The following is a 13,025-nucleotide window of genomic DNA, read 5'->3' as shown; positions in this document are numbered from 1 at the left end:
ACATGTCCTTTTTCTTCTTGTCCATTAAGGAGTCTATCCTTCAGCTACCATCTCGGGGATTGTTGTATTTCAGCTTTCCTGTTGTCATTTATTTGTTCTGTCGCTTCCGACTCTTCATGACCTCATGGACCAGCCCATGCCAGAGCTCCCTGTTGGCAGTCACCACTTCCAGCTCCTACAGAGTCAAGCCAGTCACTTCAAGGATACCATCCATCCATCTTGCCCTTGGTTGGCCTCTCTTTCTTTTTCCTTCCATTTTCCCCAGCATCGATGTCTTCTCTAAGCTTTCCTACCATTTAGGAACATTTCCAAGCCCACAGCTCATAAGGCTGGCACATTTACAACCCAACCAAATCTGGATTTTAATCTGACAACTTTCCCTATTTTTTGTTTGTCTCTTCATTGTTCGACATTTCATGAACACTATTCATTAACCATATGGCAGTTTAGCCAGTCAGCGTCAGATTTCACTGTTAACGCAAAACCCAGGTCTTCAGATGACTGGTTGAATGACCTTTGCTGGGATCTGGATAGAACTAATGTATCCCCTCTGTTGGTTCTCCAGGACCTCTTAGTGGATTTCAGCACTAAGATATAGTACTTCTGGACTGCCTCACTAGGATAGGACTTGAGACACTCTTTTCCAGTGGTCCCACTCTTTTCTAGATAGAAAAATTCAAGCAGTAGTTTTGAGGGATTCATATTTGTCCTGTGGAGTTCTTTGTGATTCTGTTTTGTCCGTCACCCGATTTAATATAATATATTTGGAGACAGATGTAAGCAGTATATTGATGACACTCAACTCTGTGTCTATTTCCTCCTGACTCCAAACTAAACTGGTATCAGTAACTGACCGAATGAGGGTGAACAAAATGAAGCCTAATCCAGACCTAATCCAGACAGTATTAACAATGCCTCCACCAACACAATATTGATTCCATTATATATGTCCATATTGCACCTTGGATGGTATTAGTAATACTTTATCATGCTTCTGCAACATTAGCACATAAGGTGGCTCACAGAAATTGAAAAAGATACAGCTAAAACCCAAAGACTTACAAAAAACATTTTTACACATTATAACTAAAATGCAATTAAATTACCTATAAAATTAAAACCATTCAAACCAAAGCCAATAAAAGGCAAAAAATAAAAATCAGCAAACAACACACTATTAATAGACATTGCAATCATATAAATTCCATGATATATACCTAGCCCTAAGTACTCTAAAGGCACCAGATCTTGTCCGATCTTGGAAGCTAGGCAGGTTCAGCCCTGCTTAATATTTGGATGGGAGACCAGCAAAAATACCAGATTATGTGGGCTGTATTTCAGAGGAAAGAACTGGCAAAACCACTTTTGAGTAGTCCTCGCCTAAGAACACCCTATACATCACTGGGCTGTCAACAGGCAACTTGAAGGCACACACATTTGTCTGCCTACCACAGTAGCCATAACATAAACGACTTACAAATACATGGTGTTCTTGAACAATCTTTGTTCCAATTTGGTCTGCTATTTTATATATATATATATATATATATATATATATATATATATATGAAAAATTGGCTAATTCCAGCTGCAATTTTTCAGATTTCTAAATGACTACTGATCCTACAGTCTAAACCAGCGAAAAATGCAGCAATACTCCAAATTAGTATTGCTGAACGGCTAGGGATCAGTGCTGATTGGCCCCTGGAGTGCTTTCAGGAAAGAAATAAAATAACTGTAGCCGATGCGAACAAGTAGAGTACCAGACCCTGGCACACAGGGGAAAGCAAGGTTCATCTCTCACATGAGAAAGCTTAAGAAACAGTGCTCTGAATTACAGCCTTTACCTCTTATTACGTTACCACTCTGAGAAGATGCAGGGATAATAAAAGAGAAGCAGAAAGTAAACAGTGATCAAGGCAGATCTTACTAATGTTTTGCAACAGATAAGCCTAAAAATCTCATTGCCATGTAATGACAACAACAAAGAAACTACCTGTTCCATTCCCCCCCCCCCCCTCTGAAATTTAGGGTAACCAAAAGACAATTTTTGTGTGGCAGAATTATGGGCTCCATTCTGTTTTATATACAAACGTTGACCGGACTTAGAATATTTTATAATTCTCTTCTTATACAGACTTACAGTGAAGAACAAATTACTAGATTCCAGAACCTGAAGTCTGTCCATCCCTGAACTATTTTTCAATGAATGTATTTCCCCCTTAGATTATTTTAGTATTACAGCCAGTCTCATAACTTCCCCTAAAGCACTGTGAAATCACCATGTCTTGTAAAATGGGGAAGGAGTAAGTAGCCAACACACTGAGCTGAAACTGCTATGAGCCTCTAAGTCACTTCCTACTAATGTCAATCCTACCATGGGTTTTTTTTTTGTCAAAGTATATTCAGAGCGGTTTTTGCCTTTCCTTTCCTCTGAGTTGGGAGGGTGTCATTTGTCCAAGGTCACCCAATGAGATTCTATGGTTGAGCAGGGATTCAAATCCTGGCTTCCAGTGTTCGTAGCCCAATACTCAAACCTGGCTGGCATCAAGACTTTTATGAAACATTCACATGAGTAAGCAGTACATTTAGAATGCAAAAAGATACATGAAGGTAAGTACAAGCAAGGGTGCAAGCTGTGATAAATTAACAGTGCAAAGTAACACAGTAGTTTTATGAATCTACATATAGCATGTGTGAATGCAGACATACATAGTCTAATATTGCTTCTAAAAGCAATATTCTGTGGCCAAACACACTACAATTCTTACCTCATGCAAAGGACTAGTCAAAGAGAACACAAGTTGCCCAACTGGGAAACAACTATGAATTAGTAGCATGTTCCAGTTACAAAGTCTCGAATTAACAGTGTGTGGTATCTGAGCCAATTATCAGATAAGTTTGATCAGCATGGTCCCAGTTTTAACAGCTGATCGACACAGCCAAACCATAAACTGATAATCAAGCACACCATGAATTCTGAATCCTTACTTAAGCAAGCAAACAACAAATGACAAAACAAAACCTTAAATGGAAGAAAATTCAAACCAGGCATTTATTTTCCTCTTACTTTCCTCTATCCTAAACCGAAAGCCTACCCATGGTTGATCCTTTTTGGGCTCCCCTCAATTACATGTTTTGTATTTCTACCTCATCCAGGGTTTTATCATTTTACCTCGTCCATTTGGCCTGCCCGTTCTGTTCGATTTTATATTGTGTTAATCTGTTTTGTTTATTTTATTTTGCTACTGTATGTATTTTATTCTGATGTAAATTTTTGTTGTTGCATTCTGTATTTTATATTGCTGTATTGTATCTTTGGGCTTGGCCTCATGTTAGCCACCCCGAGTCCCCTTTGGGGAGATGGTGGTGGAGTATAAATAAAGCTGATGATAATGATTGCTCTTATACAGAGTCTCTATCCCAAGCATCCTTGAACGCAGCCCTCCAGATGTTTGGGCTACCAATGCCCAGAATTCTAGACCATTGAACAAGCTGAATAGGGCTTAAGGGGTTGATGCCCAAACAGCAGGAGAACTGCAGTTTGAGGATGTCCGCCCTATGCTCCGCTATTACCATAGCAGTGGCTTAAGCTATGGAAAATACATTTTTTTTCCTCATGCCACAAAACTAAAATCTTGGGGTGCATCATTCTACACTGTAGAATTAATGCAATTTGACACCACTTCAACTGCTGTGGGTGAATGCTATGGAATCCTGAGAGACGTAGTTTGGTGATGGGGGCCAACACACATAAAATCATAAATTTGGAAGAGATCACAAAGGCCATCCAAGTCCAACCTCATTGTGCTGCGCAGGAAAAGCACAATCAAATCACCTTTGACAGATAACCATCCATCCTCTGCATTAAAAAAAAACCTGGCAGTGAATGTTAGGCTGTTAGGAATTGTGGGAGTTGGAGTCCAAAACACATGGAGGGTCGAAGTTTGCCCAGGCCTGTTGTAAAACTACAACTGCTGGTGTAACATTAGAAAATGTTGATCATTTCCGCTACCTTGGCAGCCACCTCGCCACAAAAGTCAACATTGACACTGAAATACAACACTGCTTGAGCTATGTGAGTGCAGCTTGTTTCCAAATGAAGCAAAGAGTGTTTGAGGACCGGGACATCCATAGGGATATCAAGGTGCTTGTTTATAAAGCTAGTGTCTTCCCAACCCTGCTATACGCCTGCTAGACGTGGACTGTCTACAGTCGTCACATGCAACTCCTGGAACGATTCCATCAAAGCTGCCTCCAGAAAATCTTGCAAGTCTCTTGGGTAGACAAGCGGACAAATGTCACCGTGCTGGAAGAAGACCACCAGCACTGAGGCAATGGTCTCCGCCATCAACTCCACTGGACCAGCCATGTTGTCTGGATGCCCGACCACTGTCTCCCAAAGCAGTTGCTCTACTCCCAACTCAAGAATGGAAAACAATTTTTTTTGGTCGTGTTAGGAGTGATTCCTGGTGTGAGAGAATTGGCCGTCTGCAAGGACGTTGCCCAGGGGACACCTGGATGATTTGATGTTTTTATCATCCTTGTGGGAGGCTTCTCTCATGTCCCCGCATGAGGAGCTGGAGCTGATAGAGGGAGCTCATCTGCCACTCCCCGGATTTGAACCTGCGACCTGTTCGTCTTCAGTCCTGCCAGCACAGGACTTTAACCCACTGCACCACCAGGGTTGGTGGGCTGGAAAAGAGATTTAAAGATGGGTTCAAAGTCAACTTTAAAAACTCTGACATAGACACCGAGAACTGGGAAGCCCTGGCCCTTGAGCACTCCAGCTGGAGGTCAGCTGTGACCAGCAGTGCTGTAGAATGTGAAGAGGCACGAATGGAGGGTGAAAGAGAAATATGCCAAGAGGAAGGCACGTCAAGCCAACCGAGACCGAGACCGCCTTCCATCTGGAAACCGATGCCCTCACTGCGGGAGAAGATGCAGATCAAGAATAGGGCCCCACAGTCACTGATCCTGGAAGACTATTCTACCCAGGCAACGAGGGATCGCCTGAATAAGTAAGTAAGATTCCACAGCCTTGGGCCATGGCAGTTGAAGTGGCATCAAGCTGTCTTAATTCGACAGGTGTTTGGGACTTCAACTCCCAGCAGCCCTTGCCAGCTTGGCTAACGATCAGGAATTTTGGGAGCTGAAGTCCAAAACACCAAAGGACGGGGAGCCACTGCTCCTGGGCCAAGATGTTTTCAATAACAGTAAGTGTGCCATCACGCATGCGCATAACGCAACTCTCCAGTCACTTGAGCGACATGTTTAGGTGATGCTTCAGATCAGAGGCTCCAGGCGGCAAAGGCCGGCCGGCTCCCCAAAGCCCTCTTCTCCCCACTCACACTCCGAGCCCCTTCCAAGACCAGCCCGTAATAGCGCCGAGCGCTTTCCCTCCAATCAAGGCCGAAATTTCTGGCGGCGGCGGCGTCGCTTCCCGTCCGGCTCACGGCCACAGCTGCGCCGCTAGGAGCCGCCATCTTGCTGCAGCCACTGCGACTCAGCGGCAAGCCGGCAGCACTGCCCACCTCGCCGCTTCCTGTACTGCGCACGCGCAGGAGACGGGACGCACCACTGAAAACCTCCAGGACGGGGGAGAAGGGAGGAACCAAAACTGCGGCGCCGCTAGGAAAGTGGGGAGGGATTAAGGACATTTTTTGTGATACCGCTTTGAGTGTCCTTTGATGGACTGACAGTTTTTAGGAGTGGCTTGTTACTGCCTGGGGGAATCCTTTGTTGAGAGGTGATTAGCTGTCCCTGATTGTTTCTTGTCTGGAGCTCCCCTGTGTTTGAGTGTTCTTTATTTACTGTTATAATTTTAAGAGTTTTTTTAAATACTGGTAGCCAGATTTTGTTCATTTTCATGGTTTTCTCCTTTCTGTTGAAATGGTCCACATGCTTGTGGATTTCAAGGGCTTCTCTGTGTAGCCTGACATGGTAGTTATTGTTTATTATTATTTTATGTGTTAAATGTTTTGATACAGCCAATAGGCCAATCAATAAAACGTATCTATCTATCTGTTTATTATTATTATTATTATTATTATTGTATTGTCGAAGGCTTTCATGGCTTTCTCAGCCCGGAGGCGACTCAGGGCATTTTACAGTCGGCAACAATTCAGTGCCCCCAAAACCATAAAATACAATTAAAAACATCAACATCTATATAAATAAAAATGTAATGTTCGTTTGTGGGATTAACATAACTTAAAAACCACTGGACAAAGTGACACCAAATTTGAACACAATACACCTATCAGGCCAACGAGTGACCATCACTCATAAAAACACTGGAAAACACAGCAGAAGAGACTTAAAAAGCAAACAAAAAAAATACAATGCATGTGCAAAACCACACATATATACGCAAATGCACATATATTCACACACAAAACACATATACACAGACTGGGCTGCAGCAATGCATGGCAGGGGACAGCTAGTATAATATAAAATTATAGCAAGATCAATAGAAACATAGATCATTAGCATCTCCTTGTTAAAAACATTGTCCAGTCACATCGTCCAGTCATTCAATTTTCCTATGTCTGTTACACTGCATTTGCAAACGCTTACTCAAAAAGCCAAGTCTTGACTTTCGGAATGTTAAAAGGAAGGGGGCCAATCTGATATCCCTAGGGAGGGCGTTCCACAGCTGAGGGGCCACCACTGAGAAGGCCCTGTCTCTCGTCCCCGCCAGATGTATTTGTGACAAAAGCATGCTCGAGAGCAGGGCCTCCCCAGACAATCTTAAAGTCCAGGAAGGTTCATAAGGAGAGATGCGTTCAGACAGGTAAGTTGTTAAAGTGGTTCAGCATTTTTGTGTTCTCAAATAATATACTATGTCCAGGTTGGTTCATCAGGTGCTCTTCTGTGGCTGACTTCTCTCAACAAAGGATTCCCCCAGATAGGAACAAGCCACACCTGAAAACTGTCAGGCCATCAAATGCTAATCAAGGTGGCCGATTCAAACATTCACACCTAGCTCCAACAGACAAGAGTCTTTCTCCCATCCGGGACTTTCCACAGATATATAAACCCTATTTTCCTAGTTTGCAACAGACCTCACAACCTCTTGCCATAGATGCAGGTGAAACGTCAGGAGAGAATGTTTCTAGAACATGGCCATACAGCTCGAAAAACCTACAACAACCCAGTGTTTCTGGCCATGAAAGCCTTTGACAATACATTAAACATAATAATAATATCCTATATGTGTCTGTGGAGCCCCCGGTGATGTAGTGTCTTAAAGCACTGAGCTGCTGAACTTGCTGACTGAAAGGTCAGCAGTTCAAATCCGAGGACCGTGGTGAGCTCCCGCTGTTACCCCCAGCTTCTACAAACCTAGCAAATGGGAGTAGATCAATAGGTACTGCTCCGACGGGAAGTTAATGGCACTCCATGTAGTCATGACCTTGGAGGTGTCTATGGACAACTCTGGCTCTTCAGCTTAGAAATGGAGATGAGCACCACCCCTAGAGTCGGACACAACTAGACTTAATGTAAATGAAAAACCTTTACTATATGTGTCTGTATTTTATACACAAGATAGAAGATATAACTTGTTCTAAGGCAGCTGCAACGCAAGCACCCGACTGACCGTCACTGTAAATGATCCTAGTAGAACATTCAGTACTTTAGCCAACCATATGCTGTATCTTCTTCAGAAAAGGGGGGGGGGGGAGTTACAGTTGCAACAAATATTCTGCTTCTACTCCATTGATTGATTTAGTAGCCTGCCTTTCTCTCAATAATAGACACAAGACAGCTCACAGCACAGATTAAAACAAAACACAGGCAAAAGTTCCCAAAGTTATAAACTGCTTCTATTGAGAGCTGTGCTGGCGGCAGTGTAAACTACCAGTAGGTTCAACCAAGCTAGAGCAGTCTCAACTGAGAAGCAGTACCAAGTGCACCCAACCCATTTAAATATGGTGAAACAAACCCTAAAGAAATCTATATTGGCTAAGTCGCCGCCGCCCAGGATAATAAGGACCGAGGCAAGTGCTTCTCCTGTGCACCTGTCGACAAGTGGGCTAGAGGAACCAAAACCCACTCCTGAGCAATCAGGGCATGGGTCTGGAGGGCAACTGGAAGCAAAACAACTACAGAAACCCTCTACCTGTGACAAAAAACTAGTGGGATCACAAGCCTGAAAAAGTTAAGAGAAAATTAACGTGTAAAACTACTCTGGGACTTCCAAATTCAGACTGACTTCACAACTGTGGGAAAAAACAAAGTATGGATCATTGATGTTGCAATCCCAGGCGACAGCAGGATTGAAGAAAAACAACTGGAAAAGCTTACACAATATGAGGATTTCAAGATCGAACTGCAAAAACTCTAGCACAAGCAAGCAAAGGTGGTCTCAGTGGTGATTGACACACTGACTGCACTGCCTAAAGGCCTTGGCCAGCAGTTGATCACAATCAGTGATGACAAAATCACCATCTGACAGCTGCAAAAGGCCACCCTACTCGGATCTGCAAATATTATCCAGCCATACATCACAGCAAAGGATCGCCGCCTTGTCGGGGCGCTGGAGCTTGAGCACCTCAATGATGTCATGAGCGAAACCGTGAAGGGCCACCCAAGACGGGACGGTCGTGGCAGAGAGGTCAGACCAAGCGTGATCCCTGGGGAAGGCAACGGCAAACCACCCCAGTATCCTTGCCAAGAAAACTAAATGGACCAGTACAACCAGAGATATGTCGGTATGCCATTGGAAGATGGGACTCCCAGGTCGGAAGATGGCCAAAATGCTACTGGGGAGGAGCAGAGGATAAGTTCAACTAGCCCCAGATGTGATGACGCAGCTAGCTCAAAGCCGAAAGGAAGGCTAGCGGCCGACGGTACTGGAGGTGAACGACGAATCCGATGCTCTAAAGATCAACACACCATAGGAACCTGGAATGTAAGATCTATGAGCCAGGGCAAATTGGATGTTGTTATTGGTGAGATGTCAAGACTAAAGATAGACATTCTGGGGGTCAGCGAACTGAAATGGACTGGAATGGGCCACTTCACATCAGATGACCACCAGATCTACTACTGCGGACAAGAGGAACATCGAAGAAATGGAGTAGCCTTCATAATTAATAAGAAATTCGCTAAAGCGGTGCTTGGATACAACCCAAAAAATGACAGAATGATCTCAATTCGAGTGCAAGGAAAGCCTTTCAACATTACAGTGATCCAAATATACGCCCCAACCACAGCTGCTGAAGAAGCAGAAGTAGATCAGTTCTATGAGGATCTGCAGGACCTACTGGATAATACACCAAAAAGAGACATTATTTTCATTACAGGAGACTGGAATGCCAAGGTGGGAAGTCAAATGACAACTGGGATCACAGGCAAGCATGGTCTGGGAGAACAAAATGAAGCGGGACGCAGGCTGATAGAGTTTTGCCAGGAAAACTCGCTGTGTATAACAAACACTCTCTTCCAACAACCTAAAAGACGGCTTTATACATGGACCTCACCAGGTGGTCAGCACCGAAATCAGATTGACTACATCCTTTGCAGCCAAAGGTGGCGGACATCCATCCAGTCGGTGAAAACAAGACCTGGGGCTGACTGTAGCTCAGATCACGAACTTCTTATTGCCCAATTTAGAATAAAACTAAAGAGATCAGGGAAAATACACACACCAGTTAGATATGATCTCACTAACATTCCTAGCGAATATACAGTGGAAGTGAAGAACAGATTTGAAGGACTAGATTTAGTAAACAGAGTCCCAGAAGAACTATGGACAGAAGTCCGAGACATTGTTCAGGAGACGGCAACAAAGTACATTCCAAAGAAAAAGAAAACCAAGAAGGCAAAATGGTTGTCTGCTGAGACACTGGAAGTAGCCCAAGAAAGGAGGAAAGCAAAAGGAAACAGGGATAAGGGGAGATATGCCCAGTTAAATGCGCAATTCCAGAGGTTAGCCAGAAGAGATAAGGAACTATTTTTAAATAAGCAATGCATGGAAGTGGAAGAAGACAACAGAATAGGAAGGACAAGAGACCTCTTCCAGAAAATTAGAAACATTGGAGGTAAATTTCAGGCAAAAATTGGTATGATAAGAAACAAAGATGGCAGGGACCTAACAGAAGCTGAAGAGATCAAGAGAAGGTGGCGAGACTATACAGAAGATCTGTATAGAAAGGATAATAATATTGAGGATAGTTTTAACGGTGTGGTAAATGAATTAGAACTAGACATCCTGAGGAGTGAGGTTGAATGGGCCTTAAGAAGCATTGCTAACAACAAGGCAGCAGGAGACGACGGGATCCCAGCTGAACTGTTTAAAATCTTAAAAGATGATGCTGTCAAGGTGATGCATGCCATATGCCAGCAAATATGGAAAACACAGGAATGGCCATCAGACTGGAAAAAATCAACTTATATCCCCATACCAAAAAAGGGAAATGCGAAAGACTGCTCAAACTTCCGTACAGTGGCCCTTATTTCTCATGCCAGTAAGGTAATGCTCAAGATCCTGCAAGGAAGACTCCAGCAATACATGGAGCGAGAGTTGCCAGATGTTCAAGCTGGGTTTAGAAAAGGTAGAGGAACGAGAGACCAAATTGCCAATATCCGCTGGATAATGGAGAAATGCAGGGAGTTTCAGAAAAACATCTACTTCTGCTTCATCGACTATTCTAAAGCCTTTGACTGTGTGGATCATAATAAACTGTGGCAAGTTCTTGGTGGGATGGGCATCCCAAGCCACCTTGTCTCTCTCCTGAGGAATCTGTACAAGGACCAAGTAGCAACAGTCAGAACTGACCACGGAACAACAGACTGGTTCAAGATTGGGAAAGGCGTACGGCAAGGCTGCATCCTCTCACCCAACCTTTTTAACGTGTATGCAGAACACATCATGCGATGTGCGGGGCTGGATGAATGCAAAGCTGGGGTGAAAATTGCTGGAAGAAACATTAACAACCTCAGATATGCAGATGACACCACTCTGATGGCCGAAAGCGAGGAGGAGCTGAAGAGCCTTCTAATCAAGGTGAAAGAAGAAAGCGCAAAAGCCGGGTTGCAGCTAAATGTCAAAAAAACCAAGATTATGGCAACAAGAATGATAGACAACTGGAAAATAGAGGGAGAAACCATGGAGGCCATGACAGACTTTGTATTTCTAGGTGCAAAGATTACTGCAGATGCAGACTGTAGCCAGGAAATCAGAAGACGCTTACTTCTTGGGAGGAGAGCAATGTCCAGTCTCGATAAAATAGTGAAGAGTAGAGACATCAGACTGGCAACAAAGATCCGCCTAGTCAAAGCCATGGTATTCCCTGTAGTCACCTACGGATGTGAGAGCTGGACCTTAGGGAAGGCTGAGCGAAGGAGGATCGATGCTTTTGAGCTGTGGTGTTGGAGGAAAGTGCTGAGAGTGCCTTGGACTGCGAGAAGATCCAACCAGTCCATCCTCCAGGAAATAAAGCCCAGCTGCTCACTGGAGGGAAAGATACTAGAGACAAAGTTGAAGTACTTTGGCCACATCATGAGGAGACAGGAAAGCCTAGAGAAGACAATTATGCTGGGGAAAGTGGAAGGCAAAAGGAAGAGGGGCCGACCAAGGGCAAGATGGATGGATGGCATCCTTGAAGTGACTGGACTGACCTTGAGGGAGCTGAGGGTGGTGACGGCCGACAGGGAGCTCTGGCGTGGCCTGGTCCATGAGGTCACGAAGAGTCGGAGACGACTAAACGAATGAACAACAACAACATACATCACATAGTTCTAAACACTTAGGAAGTGTCCGACATGTGATCCAATACAAAAGCCAGCACAGTAATCTTGTTTTCTGTGTACTAATCTTGTTGTGTATCAAATTTATTTATTTATTTACTATACTTCTATACCAGCTTTCTCAGACTTATTGGCGACTCAAGGTGGTTAATAATAATAGTAATAATAATAATAATAACAATAATATATCCAATTTTCCTCTCCTAAAGGAGACTTGTGGAGTTCTAGTGCCTACAAGTAGCCACCAACAAATCTCTGTCCATCTTTGACAATATTGTTGGTGTACATTGCCAGCTTCATCATGGTTCAGCTCTTTCCCACTTCTTAAGAGTTCTTGGATATTAATTTGCTAAGATGGAAACAGCAAAATGAAGTTCAGGGACAAATGCAAGATACTCCACTTAGGCAGAAAAAGTGAAATGCAAAGATACAGAGTGGGGGATGCCTGGCTAGAGAGCAGTACGTGTGAAAAAGATCTTGGAGTCCTCGTGGTCAACAAGTTAAACATGAGTCAACAATGTGATGCGGCGGCAAAAAAAGCCAGTGGGATTTTGGCCTGCATCAATAGGAGTATAGTGTCTAGATCCAGGGAAGTCATGCTACCCCTCTATTCTGCCTTGGTCAGACCATACCTGAAACACTGTGTCCAGTTCTGGGCACCACAATTGAAGGGAGATGTTGCCAAGCTGGAATGTGTCCAGAGGAGGACGACTAAAATGATCAAGGGTCTGGAGAACAAGCCCTATGAGGAGTGGCTTAAAGAACTGGGCATGTTTAGCCTGCAGAAGAGAAGAAGGCTGAGAGGCAACATGATGGCCATGTGAGGGGAAGTCATGAGAAGGAAGCAGGTTTGTTTTCTGCTGCTCTGGAGACTAGAATGCAGAACTCTACAGGAAAGAAGATTCCACCTGAACATTAGGAAAAATTTCCTAACCGTGAGAGCTGTTCAGCAGTGGAACTTTCTGCTAAAGAGTGTGGTGGAGGCTCCTTCTTTGGAGGCTTTTTTTGTTTTGTTTTTTGTTTTTTATTTTGCTGTATTGTATTTTTAGGCATGGCCTCATGTTAGCTGCCCCGAGTCCCCTTTGGGGAGATGGTGGCAGGGTATAAATAAAGATTATTATTATTATTATTATTATTATTATTATTATTATTATTATTATCTGTCAGGGGTGCTTTGAATACAATTTTCCTGCTTCTTGGCAGGGGGTTGGACTGGATGGCCCATGAGGTCTCTTCCAACTCTATGATTCTATTTTTTTCTCTGG

At 43.7% G+C, this 13,025-nt stretch overlaps 1 protein-coding gene across 5 annotated transcripts in view; it reads right to left on the bottom strand.

Annotated features, from left to right (window-relative positions):
• The window catches only part of MIA2 (MIA SH3 domain ER export factor 2), a 58,353-nt gene that overhangs the window by 31,123 nt on the left and 14,205 nt on the right, over window positions 1-13,025 (bottom strand). Inside the window, exon 1 of one of the 5 annotated variants that reach the window (XM_060758851.2) lies at window positions 5,352-5,535. The exons of the other annotated variants lie outside the window; for them this stretch is intronic. Within the exon in view, the coding sequence (XP_060614834.2) occupies window positions 5,352-5,486 (135 nt within the window). The 5' untranslated portion in view covers window positions 5,487-5,535. Of the gene's footprint in view, window positions 1-5,351; window positions 5,536-13,025 lie in introns of those variants that run through there. 5 annotated transcript variants of the gene reach the window in all.

The sequence above is a fragment of the Anolis sagrei genome, chromosome 1 (genome assembly GCF_037176765.1).
Source record: "Anolis sagrei isolate rAnoSag1 chromosome 1, rAnoSag1.mat, whole genome shotgun sequence".
NCBI classification, from domain to species: domain Eukaryota; kingdom Metazoa; phylum Chordata; class Lepidosauria; order Squamata; family Dactyloidae; genus Anolis; species Anolis sagrei.
This window is presented reverse-complemented; position numbering and strand designations above follow the sequence as displayed.